This window comes from Mytilus californianus, unplaced genomic scaffold (genome assembly GCF_021869535.1).
Source record: "Mytilus californianus isolate M0D057914Y unplaced genomic scaffold, xbMytCali1.0.p SCAF_9, whole genome shotgun sequence".
Taxonomy (NCBI): Eukaryota; Metazoa; Mollusca; class Bivalvia; order Mytilida; family Mytilidae; genus Mytilus; species Mytilus californianus.
Genome location: NW_026262745.1, coordinates 27,537,394 through 27,556,954, shown reverse-complemented (window position 1 = coordinate 27,556,954; position 19,561 = coordinate 27,537,394). Strand labels below are relative to the sequence as shown.

Sequence of the window (19,561 nt, the reverse complement as noted above, 5' to 3'; positions counted from 1 at the left end):
CTTTGTAAAATCCTCCTTTAAAATATCCCATATCATATATCATTAAGGAATGTTTAATCTATTTATAAAAAATCAAATTGTTTTTTTTTCCTTTGTTTTCTTAAAATATCGTTTATTTACATTGGAGTATTCATTGCAAGCCATCCCGAAACATGTGTCCAGTATTTAATACACCCTGACATATACATGTTATCAAGATTATACATATATTTTGACTTGAAAAAAAATCCTTTGCATTTTCAAATTATAGAAGTCAGCAAAATATTCATATATATGTAAAATATGAATATCTGGCTAGATATTTGAAAAATTAACCTCTGAGTAAAGAGTACTCGAAGAAATTTGAAATATAGTTCTGTGGTCAAGTATAACATCGCATTTTTTGATGCGATGATTATTTTGAAAAGTTTCTGTAGAACTGCTGAATATCCAACATATGAAATTTCACCACAAGTTATGAACCAAAATCGGCCGGTGTAAACGTAGACAGTAAATATATGTATAAAATAATATTCAGCATTTAAAACATCCAAAAATATTATAATAAAAATGTGCTATATAGGTCATTAATCATTATAAAATGGATTCAAAGTGAAATAGTTATAGAAGTGAGAATATATTTTAAAAAAACTGCACTTTCTAATAATTTACTTTTATTCTATAACGTGTTGTATGTAGTCTGATAGTAAATGACTATAGACTATCACACAATTAAAGTGTATGACGTCTGAATAAAGTTTTAATTTTATTACCATAAGCAAAATCTTGACTCGAACAAACAAATACAATATTTCTGATTTTAAAAAAAGTGTAAATATTTATTGTATATATTTTTCTCACCTTAAATAATTAAAAATATATAATCAATTGTTGTATTAATATTTTTTCATTGGGGATTCTATATTTTACTATAACAGCCTTGGCAATTCGAAATGTTCCTATACCAACTATAGGAATGATGTTATTTTTGCATTGCGAACTGATTATATATTTTATGATTAGGAGATACTTTGTTCACAGTTTTATATCTCTCAAATTTATAAACATTTATTGAAAATGTCCACATTTCCTCCGAGAGTAAAATTAACAACTCTGTCCCTTTTTTTTATGCATGCCAAGTTTTATTTTATGATTTTAAATTTATCTTAAAAAGAAAAAATATTTTATATAAATTAATTTATTATGGAATTTTTATCTTAAAGCATAACAATGATATTGTTCAACAATAATTTACACTACAGATACCATAATGCAGGAAACTTTTACGACATTCATCACAAAACAAAATTTATCTGTTTTTCCTCAATAATTTGAAGAATTGCACTATTTTGACTTGAAATTTCGCACTGTTTTTTCATACTCAATCTTTTAAATATGTCTTGAATGCCATATATATGAGATCGAATGCCTCATAGTTATCTTTGGTATAAAGCAACAGATGCAGCTCAGATCACTTACCAGTCGGTGGTAACAGAAGACGAAAATTATTCGGACATCTTTCATCAATGTATTTACTCACAAGTGAAAAATTGCTTACTTCCGATATTTCACCTCAATATTTTGGCACTGTCACTGCTTTGATTGATGACATGAATGCATTCCTTTTACAGAATGTTCTTTCTTCAAAACAAATAGAATTCCATTAAAGTTAAGAACGGTTTTGACATTTCACAATTTTTCCAAACTTTTAGGATTTGTTAGAAGTTCTCGCAAAATTCTCCATACCTGTTTGGCTGCATTGTCCATCGCGGATGTCGATTTTCCACGGAACAAGTCTACATTTGGTAAGAAGTAATGCGGACATCGGCGATTCTGTAAACACGATATAAGTTGGAGTAGAATTCCATTTATCCTGTCCCCTAGACATGTGTCATCCCATTCCATTTCACGAGGATGTTTCTCACATTCGTACAACACTAATGTTTTTAGATGATAGGTTGTTATTGGCTGACCCGGTATATCTAAGTGTCTGTCTCGGAGAGTTTTTAGGGTACTTAATAATCTTCGTCGACATCCACCGTATAGCAGTCGGTCCTCCGCATACTTGAAAGACAAAACCCAAGCATCCCCCTCTGCGGCGCTTTGTTTATCTTTCATGTAAATACTCTCTCTGGACAACAGATCAAATCCTTCTGTTTTCACTTCGGCCACGAGATTTGGATTTGGCCATGCTATATGAGGTACTGGCCAATGTGCAGCACTGCGGCACCAAATCCCTGCACAACGGAATGCTGGTGTTATCTGCACGACGAATCTTTCTTTGATTCGAAGTTTCACTTCCGTTGTGTCTGCAACCATTTTCACAATGTCTCTATAACTACATTTGTCAACTGCTTGTGCTACAAGTGTCTGAAATCGCGACCTTATTTTACGTGCAGAAAGGTAACCGGATGCTGTTATAAATTCTACCCATAAAGACATAGATCTTTTCCTACCGTCACTTAGTTTCAAAACAGAACATCCTGGTATAGTTCCGTCGTCTACAAAGTTGAATACTCCCATTTGATTGAGGTAAAGAACAACTTCAAATTCTGTAGGTGACACAACTTCTAGTCCTTCAAATCTCCCGTTCGCTTCATTTAAAGAACTAATAAATCTAGGCTCCTGGACTTCAACCTCTTTCAAGACCTCTTGTACCACTTTACAGACTTCTCTAATGGTCTTCATCGTGCCTCCTTGTCGTGACTGTACCCGTTCGTTGTAGTACTTGTTTAACTGGAACAGGATTTTAGACTGAGCTGCAAGCATATCTGGTGAGCCACCTTCCAGAAGCATATCCGGGTGTGATCCGTTCATCAAACACAATAGAATTATAAAATTGTCACTGTATGTGGTGTTTTACTCTTCCATCACACACCAGTATGACGTCCTTTTCAATTACTGTTTACAATCCAGTATAGATTCCATCTTGGTCTTTCAACAGCTAACTTAGATCAACAGAAGATTAAAATGACAATTGTTTTTGGTGCTAGTCTCTAAAATAATTTGGACAGCAAGAAAATAAAACATATAGTAGTCCGTTTCTGTCTATCATTAGAAATGTAAATAAAATGTAAACATTGGTCTTTTGAACCAATAAAAGTGCACAAATTAATTATTACCCCGCCTATAGGCAAACCTACAACCATTTTTGTCATAGTGAATATCTTAGTGTTTCTAAGCCCCGCCTACCAACTGTAGATCATCTTCGCAAGCCGATGAGCACACCCGCCGAGAAATAATACACGCATCATTCGGTAAAGCAAATATTCCTAGCGGGATATCTGATAAACTGTATACTTTCCCTATTAAAGATTAATTTATTCTCGAATTATTAAATACACAAAATATAAGTTTAAAGAATTGTTACCGTAAATTTCAAATAATTAGAAACTGTGATTTTAGTTATAAGTGAAGTGTTATTTTGTATTATTCATAAAAAGGATAAAAAATAAAATTTTCTATATTATCTATTGACAAAAAAAGGACTTTTGTAAAGTAATCTAAGTGGGCAAAGGGGAAAACATGTTAAACTTGAATTTTAGAATCAAAGAAATTGTTTTAATAAAAAGTGCAATAAACAGACGATGTAATACATGTATCTTATTTTCAAATGTATTGTGTTATATACAAGCAGTTCTGTGTAATTGTAAGTATTTTATTTATTTTTATTTTTACATTTAACTTGTTAATTCTTTTTTTTTCAAATTTTGTGTGTAAAGATTTTTTAAATTTTTTTATTTGAGACAAACCAGAAACTACTTCCACTCTTATATGAAAATTTGCGGATTTTTTATTCATATCAAAATAATTTCTATTTCGATATTTTACAACCGATATTTTTATTGAAAGGCTGTTTGAGAAACATGTTGTTTAACAGTGATACATACACCCAAAGGCTAAACGAGCCAACGTATCCATGTCATCACTAAGTCATTGAAATGCCAAATATTTATATGAAGTTTATTGCCAATAAATCGCGTTTAACATCATATTTTAGCCATAATACTTAGCGGTATTACCAAGAAAAATATCAATTTGTCGCCAATCATTTAATTGTCACACGACGAGAATTTGATGAAGTTGTTAGATACCCTGAAATGACCTCATTTGTTGTGCATGTATCCCCAATAATAATTTATATATATTTTATTGTAAGCGTAACTACCCCTCTTTTGCTTATTGAATTCACGTTCAGTCGTTTTTTTTCATCTTCGTTTTCCTTTCATATAATTTCAAATTTGGTTTTACAGAAAAATTTGTCGAATAAAGAGATTTTCCTTTTTCAAACAAACAAAAATCATATGCGGAAATCTTAAACAAATTGTATAAAATGATAAATAAAAATCTGCTTTATGACCACAGCTTTGCCTACTATATCTCAACTATGCAAATATATAGTTTACACAGTTGAACGTTTTTAAATAAGTTTTGAAAACTTATTTCAGGAATGATGTTTCCCGGAAAAATTGTGTGTAAGAATTTGGTTTATTCTTTATAGAAAGAGAAAAAAAAAATGATTCCAAATGATCATATTTTCGGTTTTTTTTGTATCTATATCGATTAATAAAAAAACTATTATTTGCTTTGTTTATTAAAAGAAGAAATGAATTGTTAAGAAAACTCAAACCTGTCCCAAATTTAAATTAAATTTCATCTTATCACTGTAAAGAAATCTAACTGACCATATGCCAGCTGAGATAATTAACTTCTAATAGGCGGAAATTTTAGATATAAAAAAATGATAAACCGTTGACATCTATTTTTACCTTGTTAGTGGCTAGACACACTTTGGATTTAGGCGATATTTTTCTGGCTATTTATTCAAGATCTAACTGATTTCTTTTCAAACTAAAGATAGAGGTTGATACTCAATTGTCAAAAGTTTTGTGGAACTATCGAATTTAGCATTTATAAAATCAACAATGACCATCCACTAAAATATAGTCAAGCTATTTCATATACATGTGTACAAATCTATGACTAATTAACAGACAAATGGATTAAGTAAAACCACAGTCTGAATCCTTACGAAGAAATCTTGTAGTATATGCATTCACAATCAAGAGTTTATTGATAATAAAATATAATAGCACACAGCAAATGTATTTTGGATATTTTCCCGGCTAAAGTAAGGAATGCGTTGGCGATCTTTTTATTCTTAATTTTTTATTCTTAAATTACAGATAAACAAAGTAGATTTGAAAAGATAACAAGTAACATCACTTATATAATGTTTCAATTTTAGGAATTCTTATGAGCGTCGAGGGACGGTGTCTTTATTTGGAAATTCCATGAAGCAAAAGATTGGAAGAAAGAAAGAAATGCTATAATGAAATGTATTTTGAAGATTTGATAAAAACAAATACTTTTATAAGTCAGGAGATAGAACTTTACCGGACTATTTGGACAGAATAAATACAAATGTCTTGAAAATAGATCTAAACATAACTATTTAAAAAATTCTACGCTTAAAAATAACAATTGCTTATATAGTCAACGATTCATATGCACCTTATTGTTATAATATTTCAACAAATATGAAAAAAGTTCCTTTCCGATTTCTTGTGTCCTAGAAATGCTACTGCATGTTACAGCGGGATTAAAATTATTTAACAATTTCGATCACCAAATGAAAATTTCGATAACTATTTCTTATCACACTATTTGAAATCCGAAGAAATTAAAAATGTAGAGTAACTAAGTGCCCGGAGAATAAATACCTTATAGATTTTACATTTTTTTACTGTTTTATCAACGATTTTATTAAAAAAAAAATCTTTTATTTAGGAATTAAATTTAAAAAGTTTCTTGCCTAAGTATTTTACTTATCAAGTGCCCGGAGTTTTATTATGATTCTTTATGATTAAAAGAAGAGAAAAAAAACAATGTTATTTTTCAAGTCAAGGCATAAGGCTGACCAATGTCCGTGCGAACAAGATGCGTCAGATCGATGATTATACAACGATCGTAATCAATAAACCTTAGCTTTGAAGAAGCATTACATATATATAAACGATTTCTTTCAAATAATGAAAGCTAATGATCATGCGGTTGATCAGACATATTTTTCGCATGAATTAACGTCATCTAAACACGGAAACTTGTATCTAAAGTATCTTGGCGCACGCGACTGATCCCGCCTTATTTACCCAACATTATACAGCCATTGACTCTTTGTGTAAATAGAGAGGCAATAAACCGTTTAATATCCAATTTTTTATTGATTTGAAGTGCCTGGATTATGTTATAGTATCTGTCTTGTCAAGTGAGCAGCCTGAACTGCTAACCTTTGAAATAGAAATTGGTCGTTTTTCGAAGATTTCATTGATTTTGCTGTTTCTTAATAATTTGGTTCTTGGAAGATTCATTGTACTCTTGGTGGCATTAAAAAATTACTTGACTGGAAAATAACACCTCTGATTCAGAGTTAATAGCAGTTCTGCCACTTGATTTATAATTAAACGTCAGACAATCGGCTTCAGTTTAATGTCTCCATATAGTCCAGTTATTCCAAAATAAAATTATGGACTTTGTGTATGTAAAAAGTTTCATAAAAATGAGACTGTTTCTTATTTAAGTCTGTTCGTCTCTTTATTTCCCTTTTATGTAGATGTATTCGTTTACAATAGAGAAAATATTTTTCGATTTTAAAGGACTGTAAACATTATAATATATAATATGCACCAAATTCATAACAATCAGAATAGATTAACTAGTATGCTCCTTTACATAAACTGTAAGCAGTATAATCAAATCTAGATGGAAAGCTTATGGAAGAAAGGAAATTTTACGCTTTACAAGCGATTTGTTGGAAATGGCCTGGGTTTGTCCTTTCTCATATATAATGACCTTGTATAACCTCACACAATCATAGTCCGCCGTTAAAATTCCAATGACTATGATCATCCAGAAGAATCTTTTGTCGATTGCCGTTAAAGAGGACCTGCGCGGATTTTATTCGAGTTGCAACTTTCACATTGTTTTGGAAATTGCAAACATGACTAGAATTGAATAATATAAATAAATCATTCAAATATATATAAGACTAATTGGTGTTATAAATTCATAGTTTGTCATGCAGTTCCGCTATAAATATCTTCAACAACAACAAAAAAAAGAGACGAACAAAAAACAAGTGCAATTACATCTAAACAACCCGAACAAGACTGAGGGATGGGGGTTAACTTCTTATATAATGCTTAACGAGAAAGACCATCAGATAACGTGTTAGTGTTTAAAAAATTGAGAAAATATAGTACATACATTAGGTTTTATTCAGTAAAAAGGTTATATAAAAACGGTATGAAAATGGGACAAATATATATGAAAATCTATAAATGGACACTTCCAACATTTCCATCAATTCATATCCAACTTTTTACCACTCAGTGGAACAAACAGATTATTAAAAAAAAAATCCGAATATTTGTTGTTTTTCGTTTTACTGCAGCAGAATTATTGAGAGATTTGGAGTTGCGTAATAATATATACGTGGATGTGTCAAACAAATGTATGGATTACTTTTTTAAACAGATTACTGCAACATTGAGTTTTGATTTTGCATCTCTTCTGAGAAAACATGCCATACACATATCTCCTTAATTTTTGTTGTGAAAAATGAAGCAAAGTTTAAATCGTATACAAAGGAACATTACACATAATTAAATGACCGATGAGATGACCTTGAACTTTAAACTTATGGCCTTGATATTTAGGAAACGCTACACCTTACACATGGTAAAATTGTTCCATGTAGTGCAGCAGACATGCTTTGTAATACTTCTAAGGAGTGTTTAACAATCTTGACTACAAATGAGGATCTCGCAAGATCGGTCTCTCATGCTTTGTAATATTGGCATGCATTAAGGCTTTATAGTGACCTTGATCTTTGACCTCTGACAATACAATAATATTAAATAACCGTGTATATAAGGGACATCGGTTCAATTATAACTATGTCACTGGTTTATTTTTTGAAGATCATTCCAAGTAATATTGGCATGCACGAATGGGATACTATATCAATATCACAAACGGCTTGTATTTCAAAAATATTTCCAGTCTGATAAGAATAGAATATCGAAGACTGATCTTCACCTTGCATTATCAAAAATTCTGAAAAGGCCCAGCAATATATATCGACTGTTATGAACTCATGCAATGGCGGTATATTTTGTAGCTTAAACTCATTAGATAAAGTGAAGCAATGGAAGCAATAACAAATGTACTAAAACAATTCAACATATAAGGGTTCAGTACTTTTGTTTGCTCATTATATTTCTTTAATGCATGATTTATAATTTTCCAATTTATGGAATTTCATCTGGCAAAATAGAAATAATTGAATTACAAAACACGTTTTAGCGATTTATTATGCGCATGGGAGATTGTTAACAAAGTAAATCCAAAAGTTGGCTGAAACTGAGGAGAAATTAAGTCCCAGAAGAATAAATATGGTCGTGTATCATAGCAAACTTAATTACCACTATTCCAGTAAAACGTACAAAATTCTCTAGTGAAAAAAATCACGAAAGAAAAGCAATGAAAAATGGCATCAAATTTCAGTTGCAACGTCTAATTGGGTGACATATAGTTATTCTTGATGGATTCAAATCATAAACTTCCCGAGATAAATAATTGTCTTATATCGTTTTCTGTTAGTCATTAATAATTAAACTTCAAGAATATCGATTTTCTTTAAATAATGTTGCATGCTGGTCACTTACAGAAAATCATGTGTCTGTCACAATCTTTAAAGTGTTGACAATAGTAATACCCGGAATATCACGTTGCCTTCGAATGGGCACAAGAGCTTATACTGCAGTTAAGACTGTCGTCTGCTTAGTTTAATGAATGCATGCACATAAAAGAAAAACGATCCTTTAGTGTGAGAAATGTCAAATTTACTATTTTCAAAATAGAATTAAATGAAAATTAACAAAATTTAACTTGACATTTAAATGTAGAAGAAGAATACCTTTTCAACAATTAATAGTCTAGCGAGTAGTTGATGACAAAAAAAACTTTTGTTCAAATACCTGCATTCTAAAATAGATATTCTCTATTTGCAGTTTTTGATAATTGCAAGAAAATTGAGAGTTTACGTGAACCGCCTAAATATATTGAAAATAATGCACTATAGTTAATTTCTCGGTGCATTACATTTGCGCGCATTACCATTACATTTGCGCATAAAAATCACCAAATTGGCGCACTGCTTTTTATTACATTTGCGCTTAAAAATCACTAAATTGGCGCACTGCTTTTTATTACATTTCTGCCCATTCATTTTACAGGTAAACACAGTTTGCATAACTTATGCGCGCTAATGTAATACGCCCAGAAATTTAACGGTTTAATCACATTGCTTTGTTTGTTTACAAACTTTGCAAAAAAAAAAAGTAAAATAACAAAAATACCGAACTCCAATGAAAATTCAAAACGGTAAGTCCCTTATCAAATGGAAAAATCAAAAGCTCAAACACATCAAACGAATGGAAAACAACTGTCATATTGCTGACTTTGTACAGGCATTTCCTTCTGTAGAAAATGGTGGATGAAACCTGGTTTTAAAGCTAGCTAAACCTGTCACTTTTATGACAGTCGCATATAATTCCATCATATTGACAACACAAACAGCCGTAATAGGAAAAAATGAAAAAAATAGGTGTACAGCAGTCAACATTGTAAGATATAATTTTGTCTATTAAATAAGTAAACAACAACTTTCTTAATACATATGTACATGTCTATATATTTTTTTAGCCTGAACATCCGTTTTTGTATAACAAGGTCAGTTAAGTTCTAACTGTCAACATTTCAGACATAGATCATGCTAATTAAACACATTGGAAACAATATTTTTCTGGACTTTTATTATCGTTAACACATTTTAAACAAGTTTTGCAAGAAGTTGACTGCAATGTCCAGCCGCAGGGCTTTGGTACTACAAATAGATGATATGCAACGAAGGCATGGCTTAAATGCCTAAAGGGCATGTCACTCAAACCAATACATCAAATTTGACAATATACATCATATTTTTACCTTACATATAACTTATTAATTAAATTTAGATGTTAAGATTTCAACAAACACCCTTAAATCGATGTTATCAATGGTGACCAGTTTGTACCGTTTCATAATAACCATGTTCAGTGGTCACTTACACCTTTTTAGGGAAGGTAGACATAAATCAAATCGCAAATCCCTGTTAACTCAGAAAAATCCCGTCAAAACAGAAATGGAAGGAGCGTTAATGAAACACGATAACTGTTCGTTCTTTTAATTATATCATTTATTGTAAAAAAAACTGATGTCTAACAATATTTTTTTGTTTAATCATAAAGAAAAAGGCAACTACAAAATACAAATACTCTCCGATGAACAATCTTAATAATATATAATTTTAATTATAAAGTAGGAACAATTTTGAATTGAGAAATGAGTATAAAGATTCGAATCTTTTTACGCTTAATTTTGAATGTTTAATGTCTTCTTCCATTTGTTTTACAAATATTGTAGTAGTTGATATTTATTGGTGCAGTAATTTGGTACCATTTATGTTATCATTGTATGATACTTCTAAAGGTATTGTTTTTAATCAAAAATATTTTCAGCCCCCTTTCAAACATTAACGTTCGAAATGATAGAATTTATTTTCTTCAGTGTTCGATTAGTTACTTTTAATCAATTTTATTATCACTTCAAAACAGAAAAATGGTAATTTTCCAGTTTGATTCTTTATTAAATTATGTTTTATTAGACTAATGCTTGTACTTACAAGTGAAGCCAGATTGTTCTGGTAATCTGAAATATGCTGGTATTTGTATTTTTGGTAAAATGAATTTAAGTGTTTGAATTTGATTATTAGAGCTTATTTTGTCATTAATTCGATGTTTCTGCAATCATTTACAGATGGTCAATAAAGCGAAGTTTATTTAATCAAAATTCTATGAGAATGACATTGGAACAGAGAAATTACATTTTTATTTCGAAGATTTCATTTCAAACATGAGTGGATTCATACTAATTGTAACAGAATAACATTTTGTGCACTACTAACTTTGCACAAAATGAGCAAGCAGAAATGTCTCCATTCTTTATTTCCACTATTAGTTTCTACTGTGATTATATCCACAAATATCTTCATGCAAACGGCAGCTTTGAATTGCTATTTGTCGATTGATTTATTTTTTGTACATCCATCCAGCAAATACGTAGTTATTTTATTAGCATAATATTCCAGCAATCAACAGAACTACAACAATTACAGTACAATAATAACAACAAAAAAGAATTAAAATAATGATAATAATAAGTATATTTATGCTTATGAATCTGCGTGGACAATTATTATTTAAGTTTCTACATACTAAATACATACTGCAATCTAGATACACATTTCGCCAATTAATGTCTTTTCACTGATGCTCGGGGCCAAAACATTTGAATGTCCAAAATTTTATACAAAAGTTGAAGAACTGATAAAACCAAAAATACCAAACGTAAAACCAAACCCGGAAAGTATACGTTGTGAAATAAGGCTCGCCTTATATACTTAATTCATTTGTGGTATTTTCTCCGAAAGGAATGAATTTCAACTGACAAATTCACAATTTTCTTTATTCCTTAACAAATAAAATTGAACATTGCATGGTATCAAGAGTTTTCTGATGTCCTCCCCGTATTAATGCTGAAGTTTTGAGGAGAAGATAAAGCGGCTACGCAATGTTATAAGCAGTGTTTCCGGAGAATTAGACTTGCTACAGAATAATAATAATGTTTCTTTTCTTTTTAGCCCCTTTAACTAATTAAATGCTATATATTTAAATGTGAGCCGTTACATAGCACCTGCAGAGGAATACCTTTCTCCATGGGCAAACAGTATTATGTCAGTTCTCAGTAAATATTGTTTTTTGTAAACAGATTAATTGTGGAAAGAGAAGAAATCAACAAGAAAGGAATTTGTAGCAAGTCGACCGGAGAATATACGGAATCAAATCCTGCATGGTTGGAGAGGAAGTGAAAAAAATACACATTGTTATACATTGTTATGCTGATTTTCTAGATATTAATAAAGAAAGCTTCGTGCATGAGTTTATTGAAAAATATTTTCTTTGTTCCAACGAAAATTTATATAATGTTTTACGCGTCCTCTCTAACATATCTTAGATATCATTTCTGTAAAAAAAAATAACAGCACAATGGCAGTGAACACGCAACATTTTTGTCCAATTTTTGCACAAACGTCTATATTAAAGTAGACCGCGATTTCATTTCAAGAAATTCCTAGATATTATATAGTTTCATATAACTGTAGCATAGACTCATCACTCTTAAATCACATATAATCAAATTTAATTTGCCATTCTTTATTTACAGTACTTGTCAATATTGCATGGACGATGTTTCTTATAATCATATTTGGCTCATCAAGAGACAATTAGAACTGACACACTGGTACCACTCTCCTTTGAAAATGCATTAAAAATTATCCTTAAAAGGCAAGTTAACTGGAATAATCTAATAGGAATGGGTTAATCTAATCAAATTTCCATTACTGTAACCATAGGCAGATAATTCTGCATTGAACAGAATTTCCCTAGACTTTTATTATCATGGAACCATTTTCGTTCATCTAAACATTACTAAGCTTCTGTGTATTGAGTATTTTGTGGCTTGGTGTTGGTATAGGCGTCTTCTTTCATTTGACAATGGTGTTGTCTGTCCTTAGGCTTCTACGTTTGTTTTTTGCCCCTTGGCATTTTCTTACTTTCTTCTGGAAAATGGAACTTCAAAAAGAGTTTAGTTATAAAGTTGTCTCTTAAACTGACGGTTTTTTTTCTCTCTCTCTCAATGTAACGTCATATAGATTGTAAATTTAAATAGTGTTTATTCTTCAATTTTTATCCTGATTTAATAAAGAATGAATTCAGATTAAAAAAAACCAGAATGCAATAAAGTGTATAGCAAAAACCTATCATTAGCATATATTAATTTACCTGGGGAGAAAATTTTCAAATCATATCTCTAAAATCAGATATAAAATCTTCCTTTTATTCATCACGACCAAACAATGAGTACCTGGTGGTTGACCATAATAAGAACTGACTTATATTTTATTTCTAATGAAAATGAACACTTTATAGGTGACAGTTCTACCACCCACTAAATTGTTCGGGCCTATATATTACCAATAATTGCCGTATTAAGTTATATCTCAGCTTTTCATTATTTTTATGTTTATTTTCTTTTCATTCTATCCACGATAAGCTTAGATTATCAGATGTGATAGGGAATTCCTCTTTCGTTTACAGTAGGACAAAACCGGACCACCCTAGTTTTTTTGAAGAATTAATGTCTGGGTTAAAAGGCTTCTGACCATCACTTTAACACTTCAACATCTGTAAACAGTTGAAAATGATACTTCTTTTGTTGAATATGATTTTGTATTAATCACCATTGACATTACACAGGCAGTAGAGATACAATTCATTGAAGATCTTATGTACTGTATTGCGCCACAGGTCTGTCTGTACAGGGAAGAAAGATAAAAGTTTTTCCAAGGCCCGTTTGTTCGAAAGAGAATTTATTTTTCAGACCTGTCTGTACAGATAGTAAGAGAATTAGCACGAGTTATTTTCTTAGTTATTGTAACACATGGATGTTAAAGTCTGAAATCATTAGGAAGAAAAAAATAGTACTGCATTTTTTTTTCTTTTATTTTGCATTTTGCATAGAGAAAAGATAACATTGCGCAGCAAATTGTGTCAAACAATGACACGGTGCCTTTTAAACTTTAGTGTGTGTGTCTGCTTCATTCATTAGTCTAGAAATTCGTATAAGATAAGTGGTGATCAGACAATTATATATATCTCCAAGAACAGATCAACAATTTATTTAAAAATAAAAATGAAATATCTAAAGTAGATCTATTCCGATAACTGATAAAGATTTAATAATTCCCAGTCGGCGTATATCCATTAATTTCCTGCCGTTTTATGTTATTTTCATTTACTTCTGCCTTCCCCATTAAATGTCAGATATTTTACTAATCAGACTTCCCAAGTTAAACAGGTCTGAATTATGTTATATGTATGTTGACATTTTTACAGTTTTACAACTTTCGCAGCTTCCGCTATTTTATTAGAATGGACATGATGTTGCAGTTCTATTGTGAGGTCTGTGAAATGAGCCGTTTAACGAGCTCTGAAACTCGCATGATATTTTCCAGCACATTTATTTGTATATTTTTGTTTTCCGTGTAAAAGATATGAAAAGTCATGCCATTTGAGTCTTAGGTAGCATTCATTAATAGCTACCTACACAAATATAATTTTATATCATTTATCAAATTCAGAATTTGCGCGATTTCTGAATTCAATATAGCTGCGGCTGAAGATAATAAAATTAGGTGATGATATCCAAATTTATATAACTATATGTCAAAATCATTTGTGTCTATCAATTATAAAAAAAATCACTGTTATAAATTACTTTGCCCATCATGGGCCCCTGAATTGGAATCAAAATATCGTTATTTCTATAGTATATTCTGTAATTAACCTGTGTAAGTATGAAAAATCTTATTAGCATAAGTTGTTCAAAAAACCGAAACTGCCTACTGCTCGGAATGTTAACTAAGATCGAGGTTTCAGTGTATCGATGTAAATAATTCTGTAAATTTTTGTTTCCGAAAGTTTCTTGACTAGCAATGTATTTTGTTTGATCGTTAGACTTTCGTAAGTGTTTCTACATCTCCACATGTTTGTTTATGAACTTTTCCGAATTATTTTACAAGGATAGGTACATATCAACCAAAACATAAGAAGTAAAAAAAAACCTAACATATGAAAACAATAAAAGTAACAATTCTTGTTTCTGTGAGACTGGAATGAATCAACAGCCATTCATGAACGGATCTCATTTAAAGGATGTCAATCAAAACAAGAGAAAGATTTTATTCTCTAGACACGATGGCGGTTTTATTTCTTAAAGCTTTTTAACAATTTTCTAAAATCGTATTTGAGTTTGCTAGATTATAGCTGATTTCACTTATCTAACTTGTTTACGCAGCATGATTCGCTGTTTGATATTTTGATCATTGATTAAGATCATAAAAGGGGATACATGTGAGGTATAAGATTTACCCCGGAGGTTTAATATCTACAAAGCTAATAAATGTGTATCTCAATGAGTGGCAAAAAAAACGAAATTTTTCTGACATTTACATTTGTTCTCAGTGGGGCGTGGTATTGAATATGCCAGTGTCAGATATATTTGTGTCGTTGTGCTGTTGTCAAGAAATAAGTTCACTTTCTCGTTCTTCAACTCAACCGAACAAAAAGTGTATGGCATATCACTTTTTATTCCCTTTCTTTTGCTTTCTTAGACAGGTATCCGTTTTTGTCTGAAAGGGTCAATACGTCGGTGATGACATTGAACTGTTGTTGTTCGACGTGCGCTACTTGTGTAGCAGGAATCAGGAGTACAAGCGTTTGGGATACTAATGTATAGTCGAGTGGCGACAACCCAGATCCTTTCTTTTCTTTTATATGATAACAACTACCCAGATGTCCTGCATTCAGGTCGTCCAGCTGTCCGGACGTCAATATTGCGGTTCCAGGACAAAATATGCCGAACCATGAGGAAAACATTTATCAAACTTGGCTTGATAATACTCCATGGTATTAGAGAGATTCTATCGAATTTGGGGTCAATAGGTCATAGGTCATGGTCACAACAGCTATTGATGGACTGAATGTGGGTAACCTTGGTGTGATGAAGATCCATTTTTATGAATTGGTGTTTTCATTCAGCATTTTAGTTTCATTCCAGCCGTTTTGTTGATTCTCATTATCTTTCAAATATGTGTGTCTTTTCCCCTTACTTTCTTTCCAATTGGTTACTTTTGATATTTCTATTCCCTACATGCTATGTTTGAAGGTATGGAGGTGACACTGATAGACAATTTTAAATTGAATCATTCAGCTTTCATCCAATTGATTAGGAAAATTTCCTTAACTAAAAAAATCCGTTCAGCCATTCTGCGTTTAAATCAGTAGGACAAAATGAAAAAGAGTCTTTTTTGCGCGCTAGATGAAGTTTGTTTACTTAATATTTTTATTTTTATATTTCTTTCGTTAACAAGCAATTCCTTAGATGTCGTTTGCGTCTATTTTATATTTGCTCCTCCTTTACTAGCTAAGTGAAAAAAGTGTCAAAGCAAAGGAAAATAAACTTTTTACGGGAAAATAGTTTAGCTGAGGAGAGGTAACTGCTTTGAAACGACAAAAACTTTTGCATCATCTCATAAATTGTCATCAAATGAAAGTGAATGCATGTCATCATATCAGAGCAAGATAAAACTTGTAAGACGAATGATGAGAACAAAATGGCCATAGCATTTACATGCCAACTAAAAAGAGAAAAAATACTGATAAGAACCTATAAAACATTTAAATTTTTTATCTTGCCGACGAAGTTAATGTTGTTTTTGTAGATGTGTAAAACAAAAAACTGGAAATATTTAGATGACGATCTCCATAAAATCTCGGAAGCATGCACCATAGAAATATTAAAAGAGAAAAGTAACATCCATATCGTACATCATTTACCAATTTTAAACATATAGGAAAACGCATTATTACCAGATTTCTCAGTTTTCTACTTTAACCCTGTTGATGCACTTCCGTTTGGAGTTTTTCATTGTTTTTGTCTACTACAGACACTTACAAGATATCAACTGACATATTGGTATTCATATTTGAAGTGTTTAAATCTTAGAAAAACAAAAAGAATGTGTAAAAAAATTCAATTCAATGGCAGTACAAAATCAAGGCAACGATATGTGACTTGCTAAAGTGACAGAAGAGGTAGAGATATAAGCCAATGAGAAGTTTAAACAGTAGTATTCCATACAAAACGACTCAGAAGGGAAAGAAATGTTTAAAAAAAAAACGGCGAACACTTGCAGAATCTACCCATGCATGACTAAACAATCTTCCGGTTGAGTATTAATGACTACTGAACGGCTTCAGAAGAGAACGTCATGTATATAAGACAATTGCTATAGGTTGCTTTATTTCCAAGGAAAACCTCCACTGCAAGACACCAATTTACGATCATGCATTTCTGAAGAACATCGTGGAGAAAAATTTGCTGACAATTAATACTGGTGAAAACCAATAGAATGGACCTAATTGTTTATTAACAGCAAGTTTATAGATATTTATATAGCAGTTCATAAAAGAGGAATACCAGAAGTTTTTTTTCTAATTTAAAAAATATATTAAGCACGAAAGTATCCTGACACACAAATATACTAAGAGAAGAAAATTAGAAAAAAAGGAATGCTATGCAGTCTTTTAGTTTGTTAAGTTCTACAAAGTCTATTGACGCATTTTCTTGAGATATTTGACCTGACATTGAAAGGGAACCATGGTGCAATTAACATCAGGACATATTTGAAAAAAAACCCAATGATGATAGATGATATTAACGCTGGATATCATTATACAGCGAGGTCTTGAAGCTGGATCACTTACAGACCATTGAGTGTCAGTTATTTTCTTTTCTTCTTCCATATTTCTCACTGAAGTAGGTGGAAAAACCGAACAAAGGGCCATACATGCTATCAAGAGTTATAGAGCTACCCGCAAGTTATCAATGGATGAATTGAGAGTAACATTAAATACAGTAGACGATTACAATCGACCTATTATACAGGATATTGTAAGTAGGAAAACTTGGATCTGTATGCAGATGTGAAGACAGGCAAATTGAATGATAAGACATCTAAATTCAGGTACATACACGATGATGCCAGCTCATTACATAATACTGAAATAATTTGAAAGATGTTTTGTTGACAGTATAATCATAAAAGATAATACAAAATAACAATCAAAAGAGTGACTTGAAGCATAGACCTGAGCCACTTCCGAATAATATCCAATGCCTAGATATTTATACCCCACGCAACGAGTTGCGGAGGGTATAATGTTTTTGACCCGTCCGTCCGTCCGTCTGTCTGTCCGTCCGTCAGTCCGTCAGTCCTGTTTCTTGTCATCGCAACTCCTCTCAAACCACACAACAGAATTTCACGAAACCTTTTTAGATAATAAGGACATACTATGTAGTTGTGCATATCGAGAAGAAATTACGATTCAATTCTTTTTCCAGGAGTTACGCCCCTTTGAACTTATTTGCCCAATATACTACTGCAACCTTTTGTCATCGCAACTCCTCTCAAACCACACAACAGAATTTCATGAAACCTTTTCAGATAATAAGGACATACTACGTAGATGTGCATATCGACAGAAAATTACGATTCAATTTTTTTTACAGGAGTTACGCCCCTTTGAACTTATTTGCCCAATATACTACTGCAACCTTTTGTCATCGCAACTCCTCTCAAACCAAACAACAGAATTTCATGAAACCTTTTCAGATAATAAGGACATACTACGTAGATGTGCATATCGACAGGAAATTACGATTCAATTTTTTTTCCAGGAGTTACGCCCCTTTGAACTTATTTGCCCAATATACTGCTGCAACCTTTTGTCATCGCAACTCCTCTCAAACCACACAACAGAATTTCATGAAACTGTGTAGATAATAAGGACATACTATGTAGATGTGCATATTGACAGGAAATTATGATTCAATTTTTTTACTGATACAATTTTTTTTTCTTACACTTATTTTATTTCTCCAATGACAATGTTGGGACGTTGGGTATGTGAACGCGCTCACTAATGTTCTTTAATTCAGCACAGTATCTTGTCGCCAACTCTTTGACTATTACTATTTGCAAAACAATAGGCATGAATAAACAGGAGAACTTAACTAGCAAAGTGCTTATGACATGGTTTTACACAGGGAACGAAATCTTGAGCATTGGATGATACAGTCTCATTCTTTAATGCGATCAGTATATATGTTGTATTTATCAGCTTTTGAAATCTCTTTGATTGAGCATGATTGATTACTGCGTTTTACATTCCGTTGAATTTTACTAGTCATGTGCAAAAATCAGTTCCGGTGCAACAAGTGTTTAGTAGGGCGGAGCACCTACTAGTAATTGTTAATATACATAAATTGATACACCTATATGTGTTTATTTTATTTAAACTCCTGTCTTGTATTGAAACAAGGAATCAATTATTTACACTATATTTTGTCTTCTTAATTCGGTTATGCTTCATAATTTCCAATTGCTAAGTTCCTATACATAATCACATTTTGTTTCAACAATTTTACATGGTTGATTTCCTAATGTTCTTCTAACCATCTGCCGAGTGATCAAGAAATCAGAAGTTATAATTGAGAATGTACAAAGATGCGTAAATCGTAACTAATAAAATGAAAACAGTATAAATTTTTCCCAAAGGCTGTCATGTAATATGTCTGATTTTGTTATGTCGAACACACTTTAACAACGTTCAACAAGGATATTGGTGTACCTCGATAAATTGTTACATGTGCCACTAATTAATCTTTTTTGCAAAATTACATGAATTTTCAATTAAAGTTGATAATTTTATGCAAACGTAATGAAAGGTAAGAC

The 19,561-nt window shown here is 31.6% G+C and overlaps 2 protein-coding genes across 21 annotated transcripts in view; one reads left to right on the top strand and one right to left on the bottom strand.

Annotated features, from left to right (window-relative positions):
* Positions 1-19,561, top strand: part of LOC127716233 (neurobeachin-like) — a 237,747-nt gene that overhangs the window by 153,081 nt on the left and 65,105 nt on the right. The window lies entirely within an intron of this gene.
* On the bottom strand, positions 1,162-3,020 carry LOC127716258 (putative nucleotidyltransferase MAB21L1). The gene has a single exon (XM_052222420.1). It carries the CDS (start codon positions 2,794-2,796, stop codon positions 1,669-1,671), a length of 1,128 nt encoding a protein of 375 aa, XP_052078380.1. The 5' UTR covers positions 2,797-3,020; the 3' UTR covers positions 1,162-1,668.